This window comes from Otolemur garnettii, unplaced genomic scaffold, assembly GCF_000181295.1.
Source record: "Otolemur garnettii isolate 467f Iridium unplaced genomic scaffold, OtoGar3 scaffold00216, whole genome shotgun sequence".
Lineage (NCBI taxonomy): Eukaryota > Metazoa > Chordata > Mammalia > Primates > Galagidae > Otolemur > Otolemur garnettii.
Window position 1 is genome coordinate 1,159,016 of NW_003852611.1, and position 24,236 is coordinate 1,183,251.

Here is a 24,236-nt window from a genome sequence, read left to right on the forward strand (position 1 = left end):
AGGCAGGAGACTCGCTTGAGCCCAGGAGTTGGAGGTTGCTGTGAGTTGTGATGCCATGGCACTCTACCCAGGGGGATAGCTTGAGGCTCCATCTCAAAAAAAAAAAAAAAAAAAAAAAAGAAATGGGTTTGCTACAGAATGCATAACTCTAGAGCAACTCAAGTCTGTGAGTACAGACAATTCTTTTATAAAATGCTTTATTGAGGGGCAGCGCCTGTGGCTCAAAGGAGTAAGGCACAGGCCCCATATGCCAGAGGTGGTGGGCCAAAAACTGCAAAAAAAAATAAATAAACAAAAATAAAGAAAAGAAAAGAAAAAAAATGCTTTATTGAGGTACAATTGATACACAACTGAACATTTTTAATGGATATAATTTGATGAGCTTGGACATATGCAAACATCCATGATACCTCCACCAGATAACTACTCTTTTTTTGAAGAATTTTTTTTCCAAATGGGAAAAAGGAATTGGGGACAGTGGCTGGTGGAGGAAGTACAGTCAAGAAGATGATTTTTAGATGGAATAAATACCCACATATGTGTCTGCTGATGGAAATGATCATTAGAAATGCCATGAGATGGGAGAGAGATGAGAGAATTCCTCAGGTAATGTTCCATAGTAGACAAATAGGAATAGTATCTAGTGTACACATGAAGTGGTCAGCCTTAGATGGGGCAAGGCCAGTCCTTACAGGATGAGAAAACATGGAGGCACAGATACCAGTAGATGGGTGGATGTAGTGGAAGTTTTCTCCTGATTGCTTCAATTCTTCTTTGTCAGTAAAATAGAAAGTAAGGGGGAGGAGATGGAGGTTAAGGAGAGGAGAGCATGTAAAATATCCAGGCAGATGGGAGAATGTATGGTCTAAAAATATGTAGTAAACCTACCTGATAACATTAAGGTTCCATTTGAAATTCGTAACAATGAATTTAAAGTGAGCCCAGACAACACTGTTCAATATTTTCCTTCAGCAAAGTTCAACTGCAAGGACACAGGCACAGTATGGATATCTGGGTTTAAACAGTGTTGTAGTTTCTCCCAAGTGGATAAGATGAAGAGAGAAAGAATCAAGAGAATCAAGAGGGTGACTATAGGGGTGATTAAAATGATGCATCATTGAATTTAAACTATGTGAGACAGGAAGAGAACAGTGACCATGAAAAAAATAATTATGAGATCAATGAGGAAGAGAAACTTGTGGGATCAATAAAGAATAGAAAGAATGAGCCAGAAAAATAGGAGGTGATGGAAAGAGAACAGACTGCCTGAAACGAAGTTATGGGAGGAAGGTGCTACAACCTCCAACACTCCAAAATCTTCCAAGTGGGTCTCTGAAAAGATTTTGAGTTCACAACCCTCGAAAGACAAAGGTTAAAACCTTCATTCTGAGCAAAATAACCATAAAACAGAAAGCCATTGAAATTTCTGTAATGATATAAGGGTTGGAACTAAAAAGTATATATGAATACCAATGTTAGCCACCTCAACAGTGACTAATAGCAATCAATTCTTTTTTTTTTTCTTGGAGACAAGAGTCTCACTATGTTGTCCTGGGTAGAGTGCCATAGCATCACAGCACACAGCAACTTCAAACTCTTGGGCTGAAGCAATTCTCTTCCCTCAGCCTCCCAAGTAGCTGGGACTATACGCGCTCAGCACAATGCCTGGCTATTTTTGGTTGCAATTGTTGTTGTTTAGCAGGCCCAGTCCGGGCTTGAACCTGCCATCCTCAGTGTATATGGCCGGTGCCCTACTCACTGAGCTATGGGCGCCAAGCCTAGAAATCAATTCTTGTTTTATGGTTATTAATTCTTACAAAGCAGGTAATCCTGATGACTAAACTCTAAATATCTGCTTTGTTCCAATAAACAAACTGAATGAAGCTGAAATTACACAGCTAAAGTACAACAATATGGTTATATTTCTAAACATTACAATGTAACTAAATTAGGTTAATGAGATGAAAATAAAGCACAATTACTATTTTGTGTTATTTCAACTTACCTATAATTTTATACACGAGTAGATTACCAAATTTTAGACGTTGACAAAATAATTTTACCAGGTTACATATGTGTTCTGTCATACTTAATAGCTACAAAAGTTAATGTAATCAGGGACTTTACAAAAATAGGTGGAAAAAATAACTAATTGCATTTCATTTTAGCCTAAACAGGCCAGCGAAGGCATTGCTGTTGCCTCAAAACCCCATTGTACTATCTTGATCTTTTATGAGGTTAATTAATTCTATAAGATCCAGGCTTTCATTTTTCTGACAAGAAACTATCTGCTCTCCTGGAAATTGCTATCCAGGCAACCGACTTGTTGACACTTACCTTTTCAAGGATCAATAGTTAAGTTGGAATTGAATTATGAGAAATGTTCACTGTCCTTGAAAAATCTTGGTAACCATGGTGGGGAGTAGGGTAGGAAGGTAGAAGGTTGAAAAGAACTATTTTTTAGTGTCTGAGGTAGACTAGGACAATCACTTTTCTTTCTAAAGTCACACATCTTCTTATAATATGGCACAAAGTGAATGCATCTTGTAGTACACATGCAATGAATGTTGCTTGAATTATAAAAACTCACTTATATGCTACATAGGCATTTATAGATCAAGATCATCTAAGAGCCATTAAAATCAGGCACAGCTGCTTAAATTTATTTCTTCTTTTTGCATTTTATTATGGAGTATTTCAAACATAGTCCAATAAACTCTGAGGTACCCATTATGCAGACTCAAGAATTAGCAAACATTTCTTGTTTTGAATATAAAAATAGTGCTCAGCTTCTCTAGTTATGTTCTTTTGTTGGAGTAATGTTTATTCAAAAGTGAACTAATTATTCACATTTGAAAAATCAATGGAAATATCATGTCTCTGGGCTGAATTAATACATTATGGAATTCTTTAGAAGTAGTTTATGAAACATTTAACTTCTGACAAGCTCATTTATTTCAATTATTATTAAAAACCAAAACTAGTAAATGAGGTGAAGGCTATGTTAATTAGTAGGACTAAGTACTCCAATTGTACAAATAATCAACACATTGAATCCCATAATGGCATAAACGTATGCATGATCTATGTACAAATGACTTAATAAAAAATAAATAAATAAAAATAAATTTTAAAACCCCCAAATATCTGGATTATGTTCCCTTTTCATAAGAGCATTCCTTCCTTTCATTGCAGAAGTAAAGGGTTATAATGGTTGGAACCTATAACTGGTTCTCCACACTTAGCCATAGCTATCCCCAAATATGTAGCTTTCTACAGATGTCCAATTATATTTAACCATTCTTTTCAATATCCATGAATTCAATTCAAAATTATATGATGATATCATTATCCACCGCTAAAGTCACCTCTTATTCCAGGTTGTAGAGAAGTGATATGTAGGATTCTGTAAAATTAGATTACACTCATCATTTTTATCCTATTAAATTGTGCCTCAATTGAAAAACATGGGTTGATATTTGGACTGGCAATTCCTCTCAAAGTATGTCTTAGTTCTCTACCATTCTTCTATTACCAACCCATTAAAATGCTGAGAAATTCAAGTAATAACTTCTGAGATGGGACAAAGAAAAATTTTAAACTGAGCAATTGGCTACCAAAGGTCACTAATAGTACACTTTTCTATCTTTGATTCGATCAGGTGGAAAATATTACTAGAGTTCATATCTGCATTTTAAAGCACAATGAAATCAACACAGTAACCTTTAATGAAGTCAATAAAGCATAAAAAACTCATAATTATCTTTAAGTGGCAGCAAATCGGAGATTTTAGGTGAATACTAACAGTGTCAAATGAAGACACACATTTGCTATGAATGTCACTGTCCTGTCAGTTCCATAAAATAACCTATATGGATTGAATTTTTTTTTTTTTTGAGACAGAGTCTCACTTTGTTGCCCTTGGTAGAAGGCCGTGGTGTCATAGCTCACAGCAACGTCAAACTCTTGGGCTCAAGTGATCCTCTTGCCTCAGCTTCCCAAGTAGCTAGGACTACAAGCGCCCACTACAATGCCCAGCTATTTTTAGAGAGGGGTTCTTGCTCTAGCTCAGGCTGGTCTCGAATCTATGATCTCAGGCAATCCACCCTTTCGGCCTGCCAGAGTGGTAGGATTACAGGTGTGAGCCACCATGCCTGGCCTTCATTTCCCATTTTTAAGAAGATCAGGAAAAAATGGTTGGAAAAATGGTTGATTCTAGACCTGAGAGGGGAAATGTACAAAATAAGCGTGAAGCGTCTTTCCATAACACAAAAAAACACTTAAAAAAGGAAAACTCGGGCAGCGCCTGTGGCTCAGAGGAGTAGGGCACCAGCACCATATGCTGGAGGTGGTGGGTTCAAATCCTGCCCTGGCCAAAAACTGCAAAAAAAAAAAAAAAAAAGGAAAACTCACAATGATGGGGTTATATCAAGGAAGAAATGAGCCAATTGAAAGAGTGTCCAAAAAAAAAAAAAAAAAGAGTGTCCAGTGGACAAAGGTAAAAGAATTTGAACAAGAAAATAAAGTAAAAAAAAAAGAAAAAAGAAAGAAAAGAAAGTAGTATTACATTATAACCCAATGTATAATGTAAATATCCATGAGTGCATACTGATATAAATTGATAAATAAATAGAGAAGATACAAGTCTCTAATGGAGAAGAATTCCAAATAATTCATGAAATTATTCTACCCTTAAGAAGCCCTCCTCAAATGTGGACTATGAATAACAACTTTCTTCCAAACACTACAGTATAAAAATGGAGGATAAAAAGAGTTAAGTTGATGGTGGAGAAAGACAAATACTACCTCAAGCCAGATGATCAAGGTCAAAATCAACAGTGACAAGTAATATTGGTATTTTATGCCCTCAATACAATACGATGAGAATGATATTTTTCTTTGTATCCTTCTTCCCCAAAACATACTATCATAGTACAACCACAAGAAAAATATTAGATAAATCCCAATTGAGAGACACTCTACAAAATGGACTTTGAACTGCTGAGGTCATCAAAACCAAGGAAAGTCTGAGGAACTGCCACATCCAAGAAGAGCTTAAGGGAACATGACAACTAAATGTAATGTGGTATCAGAGATGGGATCCTAAAACAGAAAAAGGGCATTAAGAAAAAACTAAAGAAATCTGAAGAAAGTATGAACTTTAGTTAATAATAATGTCCCATTATTGGTTCATTAATTATCACAAATGCATAATGGTCATGGAATATGTTAATAAAAAAGGAAACCTGGGAATAGACTATTATAGGAACTCTCTGTACCATCTTAGCAATAATTCTGCAATTCTAAAACTATTCTGAACTCTTAAAATTTATTTCAAAGCAAATAGTGGATTTTTATTATAATACTTATTGTAGGAAGAAAAATCTAGAAACAAAATGTATGCTCATCAGTGGGGAAATAATTGACTAAATTATAATAGCACAAGAATATTAAACAACTCAAAAAATTATATACTTAAAAAGTGAGTGAGAACTCTGTCAATTGACTCAGAGGGATTTCCATTATATGTTTTCAATAAAGAAAAGAAAATTCAGAGAAATCCATAATCCTTCAATTTCATGAGGGGAATGTCCCCATGTAAGTATGTTTGTATAATTAAATAAGTAGGGAAAATATATCTCAGAATATACACTGAGCTGTTCACATTGCTAAGAACAGGGGAATGAGGTAAGAAGGAGAAGGGAAAAGAAGTAACAAGACCAAGGACATAAGCAGGCAGGGGAAGTAGCATTAATTAATTCAATAATTCGTCATAAGCTTATCACCTCTTACAACAGAGTGATGTTTTGAAAAGGCAATGTCATAAGCTTATCACCTCTTATAACAGACTGACGCTTTGCAAAGGCAACTTTAAATTTATGAAAACAAAAAACACAAAAAAGCAAATGGGGGAAGGGAGGGAGGGGAAGAGAGACTTCCAGTTGGCAGGTTATAATGAGGGTGGAGCATGGAGAGAGCAAACAGGGAAAGAGTAGCAGAGAATATATTGTGAGTCAGTGAGGCTGAATTACACCTACTTCTCAATTTGCCTAAGAGTTTCCCAGGTAAAAGAAAATATCCCTTATCACTAAAGGTGTGATCACAATGACTCCTATTCTGCCAAGATCCTGGGGATTCTGCCTATCACAAACAGATTAAACATGCCATTTTTTTCTCCAACACTCAGCTCCTCCCCAAAATCATAAAATTAATTCTTAGAGCATCTAAAAGGTAATTTATACACCACCTTGTTTCCCTGGCCCTTTGAACAATCGAGGCCTTGCCAGGGTCTTCCAAATGTCTTTGATGAATAAGTGACATAGCTTTGGCATCGAAGTCTACCAGATACAAAAATAGAAAAGGTCTGCATTTCCAAGAAGTTTAAATCAAAGAGTATAGTGCAGGTCCCTGGTGAGCGAGATCAAAGACTCCCAAAATGGCAGAATTCAATACCCAAATCAGTCTCTATCTGAGATGCTAGATGATCCTAGCACTGGAATGGAAGGGGAAGGAAGGACATATTGTAGAATCTCTAAGAAAAAGAAACCAGCTTTCTGATCAGTATAAACATCTCACGAGTAAGAACTATGTCTGTGCTATCTCCTCCTATAGTACCCTGAAATTCAGGATGACTGTATTTACAAAAGTTATATGCTGAATATTTGGACATGGTAGACTCAAACTGCAAATTCTATGAAAGATTTCAACAACTAAGATATCTCCCAACAGCATTTGAAGCTATTTTCCATCAACAAGGAAGGAGAGACCTTGGCTTAAACGACATTCAGGTAATTTTCACGGCTAGATATCAACATTGATATGGATGCCTATATGTAACAGTCATTGCTAATATAAGATCCTAGAGCAGGGGTGGGTAGGAAGGAATAAGTCACACAATCTTTTAAGTAAGTGCACACAGTCTGAGGGTGGCAGCTTGTACCTATAATTCTAACACTCTGGGAGGTTGAGGAGAGTGGAATGTTGAGCTCAGGAATTTGAGACTACCCTGAGCAAGAGTGAGAACCCATCTCTACTAAAAATAGAAAAACTGGCCAGGAGTTGTAGTGGGAGTCTGTAGTCCTAGCTACTCAGGAGGCTGAGGCAGGAGAATGGCTTAAGCCCAAGAGTTTGAGGTTGCTGTGAGCTATGATATCCTAATAACTCCATCCACTCTACTCTCTCAAAAAAAAAAACACACATAAATAAGCATACCCAGTCAATGGAGTCCTATTTTATGAAAATCTGATAAGAATCTGCCGTGTAGGTCCAGTAGGTAATTAGAATTGAATTGAAGCTCCACTGCACCACAATCTTTCAAGAACATGTCTACCACATAATATGATGCACCCCACCACACACTCCATACCCAGTCAAAAGACTATCAGCCACACAACTGAACAATACTGTTACACAACACTTACCTTAAAACACAAGTATAGAATCCGCTGTCTTGTGCTTCTGCTGAGTGAAACCATATTGAATCTTCCTCTTTACTCATCCTGACCTCCGAAAAAATGATGGGCTCTTCCAAATCACCTTTGTTTTTGTACCACATAAGCCTGAGTCCAGTGCTCTGGGCCATGCTATAGTTGGTGCGAATATAACTGTAGAAAAGGGCACATTTCACTCGGACTGGTTCACCCACTAAAGCCATGTATGTCTTGAGATCCACCGACCAGTCAATGCAGCCATCCACTGAAAGAAAACCAGAAGATGTGTAAGATGCAGATGCAGTGAGCATTGTTGATAATAATCGTAAGAGCAGTAATCATTACAAACGTGCACTGAGTCAGGTGCTTTACATAAATTATTACATTCCATCTTCCCAGACCGATTAAACGAGATTGATATCTCACTTAGATCTTAGAAAGCAGAACTTCTGCTCTAGCCCTGTACCTTTAAAGTGTTTTCTAATTCTCTGCAGCAACCTCTGCTTGGAGTAGACCACATACTCTAAGAAGTGTGGAAAACAAACGGGCTGAATTCCTCAAGGACTTTCCAACTCAGGGAAAAGTGCCCCAAGGAGTGTCTGCGTGACTACCCCTATGTGGAGATTCAGCAGTACAGGTGGGCTAAGACGGTTAGATTCTTGATCAGTAGTATAAATTAGGGAAGTTAAGATAGCTCAAAGGGATGCACTTGTCCCCTCCTCTCTGTATACTTTATCTGGCCTTTTCAGAGGTTCCATTACCCTATGCTACTGTTTATCCAACTACTGCCCTTTACTCAGCCTTCCTGGGGGTCTTGAGCTCCTCTTTCTTTTATCTTTAACTGCTGTGCACTTTTGCACTTTTACTCTGTTGCTGGACTCAATAAAAGACCCCTGAGAAGACTGAAGGGGGCTGCAGTGTCTTGGGCTGCCAGCAGACAGGAAGTACTGTGTATGCCTCCTTGGGTTCCCAGGCTTTCATGCACTAAATTGGTGGTAAAGTCTTGTGTTTGTCTGGCACCATCTCCCCTATCAGCCACCATCCCAGGTTGGAGTCCTCAACAAAGAAGTGCCTATAAGGTTATTCTAGGGTACCCCTGCTCAGGTCCCAATTCCCGCAGAGTAGCCTCACAACTGAGTGATTTCAGCTAGCCACACAGTATTTCCTTCACATAATCCTGTGAATTAGACTGCTAGAATGACACTGACCTTTTGGTTTTAGGGGGCTCATAGACAGGAGCCCCACAAAACAAATACTGACAAGACACCTCTGCACACCTTAGGAGCAGTCTGGAGATTAATGCTTTCATTCTTATTTTACAGATAAAGACACTGAGATGCAAAGAAGTTAAATGACCTTGCCCAAGGTCACACAGCTAATAAGGGGTGGAAAAGCAGTCTTTGATTCCAAAGATTGTGTTCTTAACCTCTACCCTGTATTGCCTATGCCTATAATTGTGACAACAATTATTGTGTTATTTATTTGCTTTTGAGAAACTAAATGCCAAGGTTGAAAGCAGTGGCACCTAAAGTGATTATCTTCTGTTATATACATGCCAGTTTTCCATGGTATGACCTATTAATATCAGATATTTAATCACGGGTCGATTTCTCTTTATACCCTTAGGCCTCCCTTGCTGCTTAGCTGGTGTGTGCTCATGGGAATATATTATATTAATGTCAGCTTTAATCAAATAATATAAAGTGAGTAAATCTACCATTAAAGAAAGCTATATACAGTAAATTCTGTCTTTCCCAAAAGGGTAAGAAATGAGATGCTGTGGCTAAGTTCATATGCTAGTCAATATAATTACCGTCGGTATTTTACCTTAATTTTCAAAAAATTTCACCAAATTATGCTATATCCCTTTATATTACTTGATTACCATTTGGAAAATAATCATTTCGTAAAATACATAAACACTGCCATTTTAAAATTATATGTTTTGCCTATAATTTTGTGAACTGATTTGTTTCCTTTTTTAGATTTTGAGGACTCTTATAACCCAGTGAGTGTAATCTTTTAACCTGAGTTGACAGGAAGCTTAGAGCTAAATGCAATACTCAAGTATAATAACTATCTTTCCTCAGAATTTTACTTTCTCTATAGGAGGAATTCTTGGACTGGGGTTCAAGGACACACAGAAGGAGGGTACCACCATAGGCTTCAAGGTTGTTGGCAAAATGATGTGCCTATTTCCATAGGTATGCTTTTCTGGGGAAATTTTCCACAACTGTTTATGAGACCTGCCGAGGAGACTAAGGCCCCCAAAAGTTTCTGAACTCTGGTTTCTGATCCCCCCTCAACTTCATTTTTCTCTGTCCTGCTGGGTATGGGCTGTTACTATAAACTGCCTCAACTCCTTTAATGGTATGTGAGGCATTCATTAGAAATAATAAACAATTAAGTCACTTTAAATTTATACTGAAATTAGGTTAATTATACTGAAAGGCATTTGAACTTTTTTTGGTGGGGTGGGGGGGCGTCTCACTCTGTCACCCAGGATAGAGTACAGTAGCATCACCTTAGCTCGCATCACCCAGGACTCCTGGGTTCAAGTGATTCTCCTGCCTCAGTCTCCCAAGTAGCTGGGACTAAAGACCCAGGCCACTATACCTGCTTAATTTTTCTATGTTTTCTGATGACAGGGTCCCGTTCTTGTTCAAGCTAATCTCGAACTCCTGAGCTCCAGCAATCCTGTCTCAGCCTCCCAGAGGACTAAGATTATAGGTATGAGCCAGACATTCAAACTTGCTCTGAGGATTCACAGGTACCAGATTCATCCCTATGGATTTTGAGGACCATGTTGGACTGTTAAAGCCAAGAGAGTAGAGTGGATTGGACTAAATGTGTATACTGACACTGGCTATCCCTTAGGGGCAATTTTTTTGATTCCCTCCATACTTATTTACCTGTCATATGCCATTCTCATAACTGTCAAGAATGGAGGGGAGGGGAAATTTATATCCGTTAAACTTTCCGCGTAATGGGAAATTATTAGTGAAATATATCTGGATTAAATGTAATTTTAATATGTATTGTTTTATCATCTTTAAATGGATTTTATATTATTCCTAGGTATGGATTACCTGTGATACTGTTCCCATATATTAACACAACCAAGTGATAATGATATAAATATTTGTAAGAAAATATGTATTGTCTCATGGCTGTATTTTAAAAGTAGATTTAGGGTGGCGCCTCTGGCTCAAAGGAGTAGGGCACTGGCCCCATATGCCAGAGGTGGCAGGTTCAAACCCAGCCCAGGCCAAAAACTGCAAAAAATAAATAAATAGGTAAAATAAAAGTAGATTCGTAGAAACAAAGAAAACATAGGGACAATTTAAAAACTTTAACATTTCAGGTTTTAATTTCCCATAACCTTAAGATGCACAGCAAGTGATTTTCAATTAACAAATTTGATTTGGCAAAATAGATTGACATCCTATCACTACCTACTTGATAGAAATAATCTGAAATGTATTTCCCATTTGCTCCCTAAATCCTCTGAATGATCTGTTGCATAATCTACACCTTTACAAAGTTAATAGTCTAGTTTGTTTATAGTAAGACAGGGTTGGTATTGAAGTTAATTAAAAGATCTTCTCCTAAGTTACAACACGCATGCTCAGGGTGGCACCTGTGGCTCAACAAGTAGGGCGCCAGCCCCATATACCAGAGGAGGCGGGTTCAAACCCGGCCCTGGCCAAACACTGCAAAAACAAACAAACAAACAAAAAACCATGCACGCTCAGTGGCAGCTTAGGACATTTCATTACCATTGCAGTTATAGCTTTATCATACAGACCAGGAAAAAACACTGGCAATTCATTTCCTTTTAAGTGCTATCTGAACACTTAATAGACTAAATAGATTCATGGTCCCTTGTCTTCTGTTCCCTTGCTTCAAGTATCAGAGAGAGAGTGTTTAATTATAAAGTAGTCAGTCAATAGCCAGAGGAAAATAATTTCTAAACATTATCCCCTTTATCCTTTTCCCTTACAGTTTATAGTACATCGTTACAATACCAGGTATTTCAAGGAAACTGAGAGGGGATTTTTCCCATAAAATATACCAAACGTGTGATACCAGGGATCCATAAAGGCCTACCTGATATACCAAATATTTTCCTACACTAAATTTTTACCAGTACAAATCCATACAAGGTGAGGCATTGGAGCCTAATATCTAAAGAGCATTTGAAGACTATTAGATTCCAACAAGGTTGAATGATTTTTTTTTTTTTTGAGACACAGCCTCCAGCTATCCCCCTGGGTAAAGTGCCATGGCATCACAGCTCACAGCAACCTCCAACTCCTGGGCTCAAGTGAGTCTCCTGCCTCAGCCTCCCAAGTAGTTGGGACTATAGGCGCCTGCCACAACACCCGGCCATTTTTTGGTTGTAGCCATCATTGTTGTTTGGCAGCCCCGGGCTGGGGATCCGAACCCGTCACCTTAGGTGTATGTGGCTGGCGCCTTAGCTGCTTGAGCCACAGGCGCCGAGCCGAATGATTTGTTTTTATTAGATTATTATTCTTAGTAATTCAAGAACAGGGAAAGAGGGAATAGAACAGGACATCGCACATTGATTTTTTAGACTTGGGACTAGTGCATATTATTTAAGCTACTAAGAAGCACAAACTGAGGTAAGGGACCTCAAAAGACAGGGGCAAGCCAACGTGAAGGGACTGAACATCTTGTGGTTGACAGAGAAGAACGAGCAGTGTCAGAGGGCCACAGAAAGGCAAAAAGGGGTGAAAGGTTACATACAACTGAATTAAACAAGTATCACCAAAAGTTTTAAACACAAGTCACATTTCTGTCACAAAGTGTTTGTGATAACATGCCATATTTTCACAGCTCCTTGCATGCTGATTCTCCATATATATTTGGCAAGTAAATGAATGAATAGATCTGTGATGCAACAGATAAAGATGCAGGCTACAGCCAAGTTGGGGACATAGTGGAACTCAGCAGACCACGGAGGGTGCCAATCTGTGAGTTTGACCTTATGAGCAAGGGCCTCCAATCCACAGAGCTAATCAGCCCTGTTCTGGTCATAACTCAACTGGCATCTGTATAAGTGAGTGCACTGCCTGGCTCCTGAGAAGTGTTTTCTGGACAGAACAGCTTCTCCCACACGTGGTTTTGATAACTGGGTCTCTCTAACCAGACACAAATGTGAATGGAGGCACTGCAGGAAGGGAGATGTTTTCCCCTCCAAATAGTGAAATTCTGCACTTGGACTGAAGCCTACTGCAGAGCAAACTTCATTGAAAGTATAAGTGAGTTCATAACATTCTGCCCTCTGTTTCAAAATCATTGTGTGGTTATAAATATTTCTGTCCCTCCATTTGACAATACCTATTTCTACATTATCCTTTCTCTGTTCATTCTTGAGTCTTATGAATAGCAAGAAATTTAAGTATTTAAAAGAACAATTGTGGTTTTTAAGATTCTCATCTCTACTCCCTTGATTTAGATTTCTATAGGGCTCGCAAAGTTATTACATTTGGTTTAGTCTTATTGGCAGAAATGCTTTAATATCTAAGCTCTCTAAAACAATTATAATGGAGTGAAGGAAGCCACTTCTTTAAAACCCGGGTCTCTACTTTAATCATGTTTAATTCCAATTTTCAGAACAAGTGTATTCTTAAGGAGTTTGACAAGAAGATTCATAAAAAAAAAAAAATAGAAAGGGACTTGCCAGCAACCATGCAATTTATTTTGCTATGAGGAGATTAAAAAACTAGTGTAATCCCCTGCAAAGTGCCCTGGGTGGCTCCAGCAAACCCATTTTGCCTCTTTATAAATACACCTCCTGATTTCCCTTTAATACAACCAGGGAGAGAATCCTACCATACCTACCTGCTGTAAAAACAAAGCCTTGTGAAATTTTATAAATTGTCATAAAAAGATTATTACCAATAACATTATCCTATATTAGGGGAAAAAAAGAATATTGAATGAAGCAAATTAGAGCATAATAACTATGATCACCACAATTTTTTATTGGGTGATACGATATATAGCTATGTACAAGATTGCTGATTCTGGATTTTTAGCCCAAATTGCAATTCTGTTAGGTAAAATAGCTACTTCGCTACTTCGCACGTGAAAAAATATTCAACCTCCAGATAATTCAATGACATTTGTTTCCATTTAAGTCGTTTTCCTGGGCTATATCCCATACTAGTTTATTATGTGCTCCTGGTTACATTCATTTGTGAAAGCAGACGTTTTAACTAGGTCAACTAAATCTTGTTTATTTTTACCACCAGCTCTTCTGTTTGAGAGTCACTAGGGCAATTGTTGGGGGCAATTCAGTAAATTACCACTAGAGGGAGAGCTGTACAAGTTTTTGTGTAGCAATACCATTTTCCTCACCTCTCAAACTAAGGGGTTTGTTACATATGAACCTCTGGTTTCTGGGGAAGGATCACAGCAACCTGTGGGGACACAACCCTGTAGGTGACAAAGAAAGACAAAAGTTGAGAACGCAGCTGAGATCTTGCTCAAACTGGGGACCCAGGCTTCACACACGTACTTGGTAAATGACCAAGCCCAGAAAGGTGTAACAGCAGCAGCAGCTGTGGTTATTATTCATTAAGTCCTTGGTATAGAGCAGCTAAACACTGTGCTAGATGTTCTGCGCACAGTTTTCTCATTTCATTATAAGGTTGGGAGGGAGGGACTCATTCTTTCTATTTTATTTATGAGGGAAAAAAGTTCAGAGATTTTAAGTCACTTGCTTAAGGTCACAGAAGTTGTGGTGGCACAGGTCAGACTATAACCCAAATAAGTTGGACTACAGAACCTACAATGTTACTGTCCGTTCTGTGTATTCCTTGCAATATTTCTCTCCCCAGCTCATAAGTCAGTAAAAGATAAACATCAGCTCTCCAAATTGCCATCTGTATTCCACAGAGTTCACGCCTGTCCAGTAGAGTAGACCGATCTAAGTGATATAACATACTTATCAAATAATATGTGCCAATTATTTATCTATGAATTATAGTGCTTATTCATGAATACTAATTTGTGTACCTGATGTAACTCCAAAGATCATATCTAACCTTTAGATAAACTTTAACTGACCCATATCAATCTGTTTATTGTATATTATACTTCTTGAATACAACATTAGGCTCCCCATTCCAATATTAGGATATCCAATATTCCAATATTAGGATATTTCAATGTGGGAATGGAATTTCTTCTATTTCTCCCTTCGAGTCCCCCCTTACAAAGACAACTTTCTTTTTATTTATACCCAGCACAGGGACTCTGTCTGCCTCAAGTGCGCACACTAGAGACAAGTCGAATTCTCTAATTTATAATACCCCAGTTATATACATACAATAAATGATTATTGCTTTAGGTTTTTGAAAGCAGGTTTACATCTTATATGATTTGGAATATATGCTTCCCTTTCACACATTCACCCCCTACTATTTGTCAATGGGAAAGTTCGCCCTAAATGAAGTTCTTCATCTCAATTGAACCTAGTTATTATGCTTAATAATGGGCTGACAACTGTCTTCATTTCCCTCTCATTACAGGATCTGTGTGATGCTTTGTCAAAATCATTCTTTTGATCTTTATCCAATGAATGAGCCCAATTATATTCCGGAGGAAAAGCCACCGCGAGGCGTTCTATAACCCACTCCTCAATTTGTGATTACCTGAGGCCTAATAAGTCTCCCTGGGAATTAGACACTAGCCAGGAGCTATTCCCAGATAAACTGATGTTAATGAAAATATGATTGTGGGAGGCAGGATACCTGTACTGCCCACCAGTCCCTGAAGCATGCTTTCTACAACTCCCTCAAATCTAGGAAGCTTGGCAGTGAGCTTTTCTCCCCTGCCAAATCTGCTCTGCCTCCCATGTTTGCAGTCATCCCCAAAACTTTGGGAGTCATCCCTAAATCTTGCTTTCCCTTCTCATTCATCTCCCCCTATTCCTCCCTTGACATTAAGCCTTGCAATTTCTCTAAAGTTACTCAAATATGTTGAGAAAGGACACTAAGAAAGAGGCTTCAAGGGGGACAGGAGGGAAGCACGGTCTGATGAACCAGGAAGTCTAGAAGGCCCATAACAATATGGGTATGAAGTAACCTAGGTAACCAATGACCAAATAGAAAGAGACAAACCAATAAGAAAGGGCAATACTGCTGGGAGGCACAGAGAAGCCAATCAATGACTTGCAATCAATTTCAAAGGGAAAGAAAGAGGATATTAATGCCCTGGCAGGCCTTTATGGTGCCATCTCTCTCAGCTTTTCTCCTTCATGAGAAGGACTTACTTCCAATTCCCTTTGGAAGTGCTCTAAATATTCTTTGTTCTTCCTAAATAAAATCTCTCTTTGTTACTCTAAAACTTTGTAGGTTACTTTTGCTCTATCCACACATAAAGAACTGTGCCACTTCAGTTTTATTTTCAGTCTCCACTCACTGTTGCTTTCACTAACCACAATGCCTCGACTGAACTTTCTAGATCAGCCAAGTAATTGAACCAGGTCAACTGGGTTCAGGGAGCCAGGACCTCCGATTACCAACATCTGCCCCCTCGCTCTCTATCTTCAAACTTAGTCAAGGCCTTTCTCATATCTTGTTGGGACGTTTTCAACACTGTTTTCAACTTTATTAAGTTGTAATTAACAAAGAAAAACTGTGTATATTTATGGTATCACATGATGTTTTGATATATGTATACATGGTAAAATGATAAAATCAAGAAAATTAACCTAGCCATCACCTCCCATAATTATCATTTTTGTGGTGAAAACATTTAAGACCTAGTCTCTTAGGAGTTTTAAAGTGTACATTAACTAGAGTCAGCATGCTGTACTTAACACTGTTGAATATACTCCTTCTGTCTGAAACTTCATACCCATTATACAGAATTTTCTGCATTTGCCACTCCCAACCCTAGAAACCATCATCAGATTCTCTACCTCTATCAGTTCAACCTATAAATGAGATCAAATAGGTGACTGGCTTATTTCACTTAGCATAGCACCTGGCAGGTTCATCCATGTTGTCACAAATGACAGGAAAAGGACAGGAATTCCTACTTTTTAAATGGTAGATAGTATTCCATTGTTTAACTTTATACACACAAAAATAGGAACACATACACTTTATACACTTTCTTCATTCATTTGGTGGTGGACACTGTTTGATTCCATATCTTCTCAGTTTTGAGGAATGCCGCAAAGAACACTGGAATGCAGATAACTCTTCAACATACTGTTTTTACTTCCTTTACAAATATGCCCAGAAGTAGGATTCCTGGTTCATATGGTAGACCTATTTTTAATTTTCAGGAAATCTCCATATTCTTTGTAAAGAAGAATGAAATGTAAATTCATTAGCCATTATTAAGAGTGTACAAGGGTTTGCTTTACTTCACATCCTCAACAATTATTTATCTACTTTTTTATCATTCTCATTTCAACAGAGGCAAGATGATATCTCATTGTGGTGTTAATTTGCATTTCCCTAATAATTATAATATATATAATAAATATATATATAAAAAATATAATAATACTTCCCTAATAATTCCCATATCTCTATTGTCCATTTGTGTATCTTCTTTTAAGAAATTTCTCTTCAGGCTGGGTGTGGTAGCTCATGCCTATAATCCTAGCACTATGGGAGGCTGAGGTGGATGGATTGCTTAAGTTCAGGAGATCCAGATCAACCTGAGCAAGAGCAGACCCTGTATCTAAAACTAGTCTGGCACTATGACAGGGACCTGTAGTTTCAGGTACTGGGGAGGCTGGGGCAAAAGGATCACTTGAGCCCAAGACTTTGAGGTTGCTGTGAGCTATGATGCCATAACACTCTACAGAAGGCAACAAATGAGATTCTGTCTTAGGAAGAAAGAAATGTGTCTTCAGGATATTAGCTGATTTTTTTATTTGAGTATCTGTTTTCTTGCTATTGAGTTGTTGGAGTTTCTTACATGTAATTTTGGATATCAGAATTATCTCATCATCTGTATGGTTATCAGATATATGGTTTGCAGATGTTTCATCCCATTTCATAGGCTGTCTCTTCACTTTGTGATTGTTTCCTTGGCTATATGGAAGCTTTGAGGTTTGACACAGTTTCATTTGTCTATTTTTACCTTTGTTGACTGTGCTTTTGGGGTCATATTAAACAAATCATTGCCCATACAAATGTCAAGAAGTTTTTTTCTCTATGTGTTATTCTAGTAGTTTTATAAGTTCAAATTACATTTAAGTCTTTAATCTTTTTTTTTTTTTTTTTTTTTTAGAGACAGTTTCACTTTGTCACTCTCAGTAGAATGCTGTGGCATCACAGCTCACAGCCACCTACAGTTCTTGGCCTTAGGTGATTCTCTTGCTTCAGCCTCTCAAGTAGTTGGGACTATAGGCATCCACCACAATACCTAGCTATTTTTTGTTGCAGTTTGGCCAGGGCTGGGTTTGCACCCGCCACCCTTGGTATATGGGACTGGTGCCCTACTCACTGAGCCACAGGCGCCGCCCTCTTTTGAGGGGGTGCCGCCCATCTATTTTGAGTTGATTTTTGTATATAATGTGAAATTAGGGTTTATTTCATTCTTCTGCATATGAATATCCAGTTTTCTGAGCACCATTTATTGAAAAAAATTTTTTTGTTTGTTTTCCCTATTGTGTATTCCTTGCACCTTTGTCAAATATCAGTTGACTTTAAGTATATGGATGTATTTTAGGGCTCTCTGATCTGTACCACTAGTCTAGATGTCTTTTTTATGCTAATACTATGTGGTTCCATGCTTATCCTAACCAATTCCTAGTCATACCCTGACATTAATTTACATAGGCTTCAAGTTAGAAGTGCCATCTTGGTTTTCCCACCACGCTGATTTGTACTTTAGTCAAAGTCAGAGACTACTTCTGTTTTTCTTTTTCTTTTTTCAATCCTCCATCTCCTCTCACCACCGCCAAAATCAGACAATTAGTAGGCCTTATAAATACAGATTTATAGTCATACCTCAGTATGACAGCAGATTGGTGTCAGGATTCTCTCTACCCCTAAAAAACCAAAATCTTCAGATGCTTAAGTCCCACATATAAAATGAAACAGTATTTCAACATAACCTACACTTATCCTCTTCTATACTCGAAATTATCTCTAGATTATTTATGAAGCCAAATACTAAGTAAATGCTTTATAAATAGTTACCTTGTATTGTCTTTTCTTGTATTATTTTTATTGTTATATTATTGCTTTTAATGTTTTATTTTAAACATGTTTAATCCACAATTAGTTGAATCTGTAGATGCAGAACCTGAGGATAAAGAGGACCAGTTGCATATATTCTCGTCCTGTGAGAACTCACACAATTAAGTATTAACAGGCTTAATTGCTTTGGTTATCTAATTTTCACATTAGATGGAAATTAACCTTTGGATTGTTGCAAATCTTTTCCAGAACATCTGAATACACTTTTCTGCCATAGTAAGTAGAGAACTATGAAAAGAATGAAATCTTTCTGAACTGACTGAAGATTTGTCAAACCTGTGAGGTCATTATCCTGGACCCCAATTCCAAGGTGCTGAAAATAGTATAGAGCTGGCTGGGGATCAAAAAATCTGGGTTGTCATTCCACCTCTGCCTCATTAAGAAGATACCTTATTTTGGGAAAGCCAGTTTCTATTCCTCTAAGAAGTTAAGGTGTTAAAGTAGACAAGCTCTAACCCTGCACCAATAAAATGGATTATCTGATGGTTGCTGAGGTCTTCAGTCAAGAAGATAAACTGCATACATGCTTACTTGAGAAATTTCCCCTGGTGAACTTCTTTTTTATTTAATTTTAAAGTTAACAGAGAACTAAAATGAATAATATTACAAACTCCCATGATCTCACCATCCAAATTAAAGTTCACTTTTTTTCCAAGTCACTTTCACTAGCTTTGTTTTATTAAAGAAATAAAACACGACGGATATTGCTAATGTCACCTTTCTCCAGCACACATGGTTTCATTCTCATCTCAAACCCATGCTGCAAGGTAACCACCATTCCATCCAATATTTAAACGCTTACATATATAGGTAAGTATTTTGAAAAAAAATATTTAGTAACTAAAAGCTTATCTTACAAGAGGAGCGGATGCAAGTGGGAATAACAGGCATTTAACTGAGGGCTCTAGTGAGGTATGATCCAGTCAACTGAGGTCTAAGAGACTATATGCAGAGATGTGCACACATCAGTGAGTGCTGAGAACAGCACACACAGAAAATATTCAGTAAGTCCTTCCTATTACTACTGATACTACCAATTATATTAATTACACACTTATTTAATTCTTCTGTATTTCTCAAGATATTACATACATTATATAGATTATGTCAATATAAATTACTTTTATTTCATGTTTATATTAAAATAAGTCATTAAATTGATTTTTAAGTGAGGCACAGGTAAATCACATTATAAATTTCACATCAGGCCAGGCATGGTGGCTCCCCTCTGTAATCCTAGCACTCTGGGAGACTGAGGCAGGCGGATTGCTGGAGCTCAGGACTTGGAATTTAGCCTGAGAAAGAGCAAGACCGCCTCTCTACCAAAAAACAGAAAAAACTAACTGGGCATAGTGGCAGATGCCTATAGTCCCAGCTACTTGGGAGGGGCAGGAGGATCACTTATGCCCAAGAGTTTGAGGTTGCTGTGAGCTAGGCTGATGCCAAAGCATTCTTCCCTAGGTGATGGAGAGACTCGGCCTCAAAAATAAAATAAAATTAATTAAAAATAAAAAAAAAATAAAAATAAATTTCACATCAGGACAGTGAAGAGGCATTGTGTGATATGGTAATATACAATAATGTGTTTTCATAATTGTTAATTATATATAATAATATACAATAGAGTACTATAGTATATTAATATAGACAACTATTATATATACTTGTATAACTTATATTCTAATATTATTAGACTGTATATAATATTTATATCTTATAAATATATTTAGATACACTAGATTATATATATAAATTATATAAATTTGTATTTATATAGTATGCTTATTTTATATTTTATGGTTATATAATGAATATAAAACATGTTGTTGTAACTAAATATATATAAATTACATTTATATATTAATGATAACAGATTGAATCATATGAAATTTCTTCTGCTATAAGTTAAAAAGGTCACCTATTAAAGGAGATGGTCAAGATGGCTGACTACAGATATTAGAACATTGCCTCTGCAAAGAAGAAACAAAATAATGAGATAATCGCACTTTTTTTTTTGAGACAGAGTCTCACTATGTTGCCTTAGGTAGAGTGCTGTGGTATCACAGCTCACAACAACCTCCAACTCCTGGGCTCAAGCGAGTCTCCTGCCTCCCAAGTAGCGGAGATTACAGGTATCTGCCACAACGTCTGGCTATTATTTTTGTTGTAGTTGTCATTGTTGTTTGGCAGGCCCGGGCTGGGGTCAAACCCGCCAGCCCTGGTGTATGTGGCCAGTGCCCTAGCCACTGAGCTACAGGTGCTGAACCAGTAATTACACTTTGAACAGATCATTTGTGAGAGAACACTGGAATTTAACAGCAAAATGAGAGGAAACACATAAGGGAAGGAAGGAGAGGGAAGCAAGGTAGCCTGCTTGGCTACGATAGACTAAGAGCCTAAAGAGGCTCCCCAATGTGGGGACAGTGTAAGTGAGTGACACCCAATAGGTCAACATCTCACCATGGACTTCTGTAATCCTAGCCATGGGAAAGCCCCTCAATCATCATAGGCCCTGAGACTAACAGAGGGAGCTGCCTGGCGACTGTTAAATGGCTTGATTCAGAGAGGGAACTCACACAGGGTCCTAGATATCACTTGAGACCTAAGCAGGGAAAGCACAGCGCCTTGTGGAGAGCCCAGCCCCCAGCAGACAGCATCCTGCTCTGGTCCCATAGCACTAGCATCTCCATACTCTTGGTGTGCAACTGACACCTCCTTGTGTCAGAGTGCTGCCTCACTGTAACACCAGCTGGACCCAGCCGTGTGTCAGAGACCCCAGTACTCTAGTCCACGTGGAGTAAGACATCCCAGGGAATGGAGTTGTAAAGAATATCCTTGAGGCTATCCCCAGGACAAAGAAAACCACAGTTTCTGCTCCTCAGAGCATGAGAATTGCCTGTATGGAGCTCCTGACAGCAATCTTACCTGTACCAGCTGCATAGCCACTACATACCAGCACACGTTCTGAGGACAGGTTCTCTCTACTCATTGTCACCACCACTGCTGCTCCTGCCAGGACTAAAGTGTTTTCTCCCTAGATCATGAAACGTGCCTTTCTGACTGAGGCTGCCGCCACTACTAGCAACCCTCTCCCCAGCAACAGCATGATCATCGTGTACTGTGTCATGAGAATAGGTTCTTCGTGTACCCTGTTGCTGGAAATGAAGCATCTCCCAGTAACAGAAACTCTACCCCAAAACAACAGAGCCACTTCACACTTGCTTAGACCCTGAAATTGGCCTCTACCTACCCAGTGCTGTAGGACACCCCACTCTGCTCATCATAGCCTGCATCCACATATACCACTGGTCCATCGATCCTGGCACTGCCTCTCACTCACTGCCCCCTACTGAAGTATGCCACACAGGGGACTCCCCTACTGGAATCCATGCATTCTCCCTAGAGACCTGAGTAGAGGCCCACTCAACTTGTCATAACCACCACCATTAGTACGCACTTGCCTGTATCAGCTAGGGGCCAGAGACAGGCTCTCTCACCTCTCTACAGCCACTGCTAACATCAGCAAGGATTCCCTGAGAGCTCAGGGGTTGTCCTGCCACTGCTACGAACATCACCCACCCACACCATACATGATGCACTGGGGCCCAAGATCCCACTCACCTATCCATCCCACTGCTGCCACTGTTGGCAGCCACCTGGAAGCCCAAGAATCAGCCTGCCTGGAAATGCTAACACTGGAGCCCACGAATGCCATGTAAGTGACCAAGAACAGGCATGTTTGGTGTACTACTGCCACCATGGCAACATAAGGAATGGCCCACTTGGCACCCTCATTTCCAGAAAAAATCTTATGACAGCTTCCAACAACAACTCCAACCTAAGCCACTGATGAATCTGTGACATCACTGACACTGTTTATAGCTAAAGAAATCATACAGAGATTACACCACTGAATGTACCCAGAATTATAGGCAAAATACCCACACAGCAATCATGATAGATATACCATAATGAAAAAATCTTCCCCTATGAATGCCAATCCAAAGAATTGTAAGAGGTGATTATTATACCACCTGCAACAAATATCAACAAAAGTACCCAAGAACATGAAGAAACAAATAAATATGACACCTACAAAGGAAGACAGTAAGTCTCTAGCAGCAGATCTCAATGAAAAAGAAATTTATGAACTTTAAGAAAAATTATTCAAAATAATTACATTAAAAGAGCTCAGAATGATATGAGAGAACACACAGAAACAATACAAAGACATGAGAAAAAGAATTAAAGGTATTAATGAGAAATTCACCACAGAGACAGAAACACCAGAACGAAATCCTGAAATTAAAGAATGCAATACATGAAATAAGAAATAATTTTGAGAAATCCAACAATAGATTAGATCAAGCAGAGGAAAGACTTTCAGAATTTGAAGACAGGACTTTTGAAAAAATCCAATTAGACAAAAGTGAACAAAAAAGAATGAACAAAGCCTATCTGATGTATTTGGTCACTTTATATTTGAATTTTAGGGGTTCCACAAAATGAAGAGAAAGACAATGGCATAGAAGATTTATTTAATGAAATAATAGCTTAAATCTTTCCAAGTCTAGCAAGAGATTTAGACATACAGACAGAAAAAGCTAAGAGATTCTCCAAATAGATAGAATCCAAAGAGGTTTTCTCCACAGCACATAATATTGAAACTGTCAAAAGTCAAAGATAAAGAGAGAATTCTCAAAAGAGCAAGAGAAAAGCATCTAATCACATATAAGAGAACCATCTCTAGACTAATAGGATCTTTCATAGTGGAAAGCCTATAGACCAGGAGAGAATGAAATGATATATTCAAAGAAAAAAAAAAAACTATCAGCCAAGAATACTACACTCAACATAGTTATTTTTCATAAATGAAAGAGAAATAGAGTTTCACAGAGAAGCAAAAAGTGAGGAAATTCATCACCACTAAACCAGTCCTCTGAGAAATAGTTAAGAAATTCCAACATCTGATAGTGAAAGAATAATAACCTACCATCATGAAAACACACAAAAGTATAAAACTGACTGGTAGAACAAACACACAAATGAAAAAGGGAAAAGACGGACATAAATGTTTACACTAGAGAAGAACGCCAAATAGCAATGGTTAACAACAAGAGGGAAAGAAAAGAACAAAGCATGTACAAACAACTGGAACCCAAATAACAAAATGACAGGAAAAAGTACTGACATATTAATGATAATAGGTAATGTAAACAGATTTAAAATATATAGATTAGTTGAACAGATCAACAAAATGAATTAACTATTGCCGCCTACTAGAAACTCACATCTCCTATAAAGATACATTTAAACCAGAAGTCAAATAATGGAAAAAAGATGTTTCATATAAACAGAAAACCAAAAGTGAACAGAAGTAGCTAAATCAGATAAAACAAATGTTAAGTTGAACCAGTATAAAGAGGCAAAGAAAGATATTATATAGGCTCGGCGCCTATAGCTCAACCAGCTAAGGCGCCAGCCACATACACCTAAGGTGGCGGGTTCGAATCCCCAGCCTGGACCCGCCAAACAACAATGACGG

At 38.1% G+C, this 24,236-nt stretch overlaps 1 protein-coding gene across 1 annotated transcript in view; it reads right to left on the bottom strand.

Moving 5' to 3' along the window:
* Positions 1-24,236, bottom strand: part of IL1RAPL2 (interleukin 1 receptor accessory protein like 2) — a 1,213,983-nt gene that overhangs the window by 550,636 nt on the left and 639,111 nt on the right. The window contains exon 3 of the mRNA XM_003801635.1: positions 7,422-7,695. Within this exon, the coding sequence (XP_003801683.1) occupies positions 7,422-7,695 (274 nt within the window). The remainder of the gene's footprint in view (positions 1-7,421; positions 7,696-24,236) is intronic.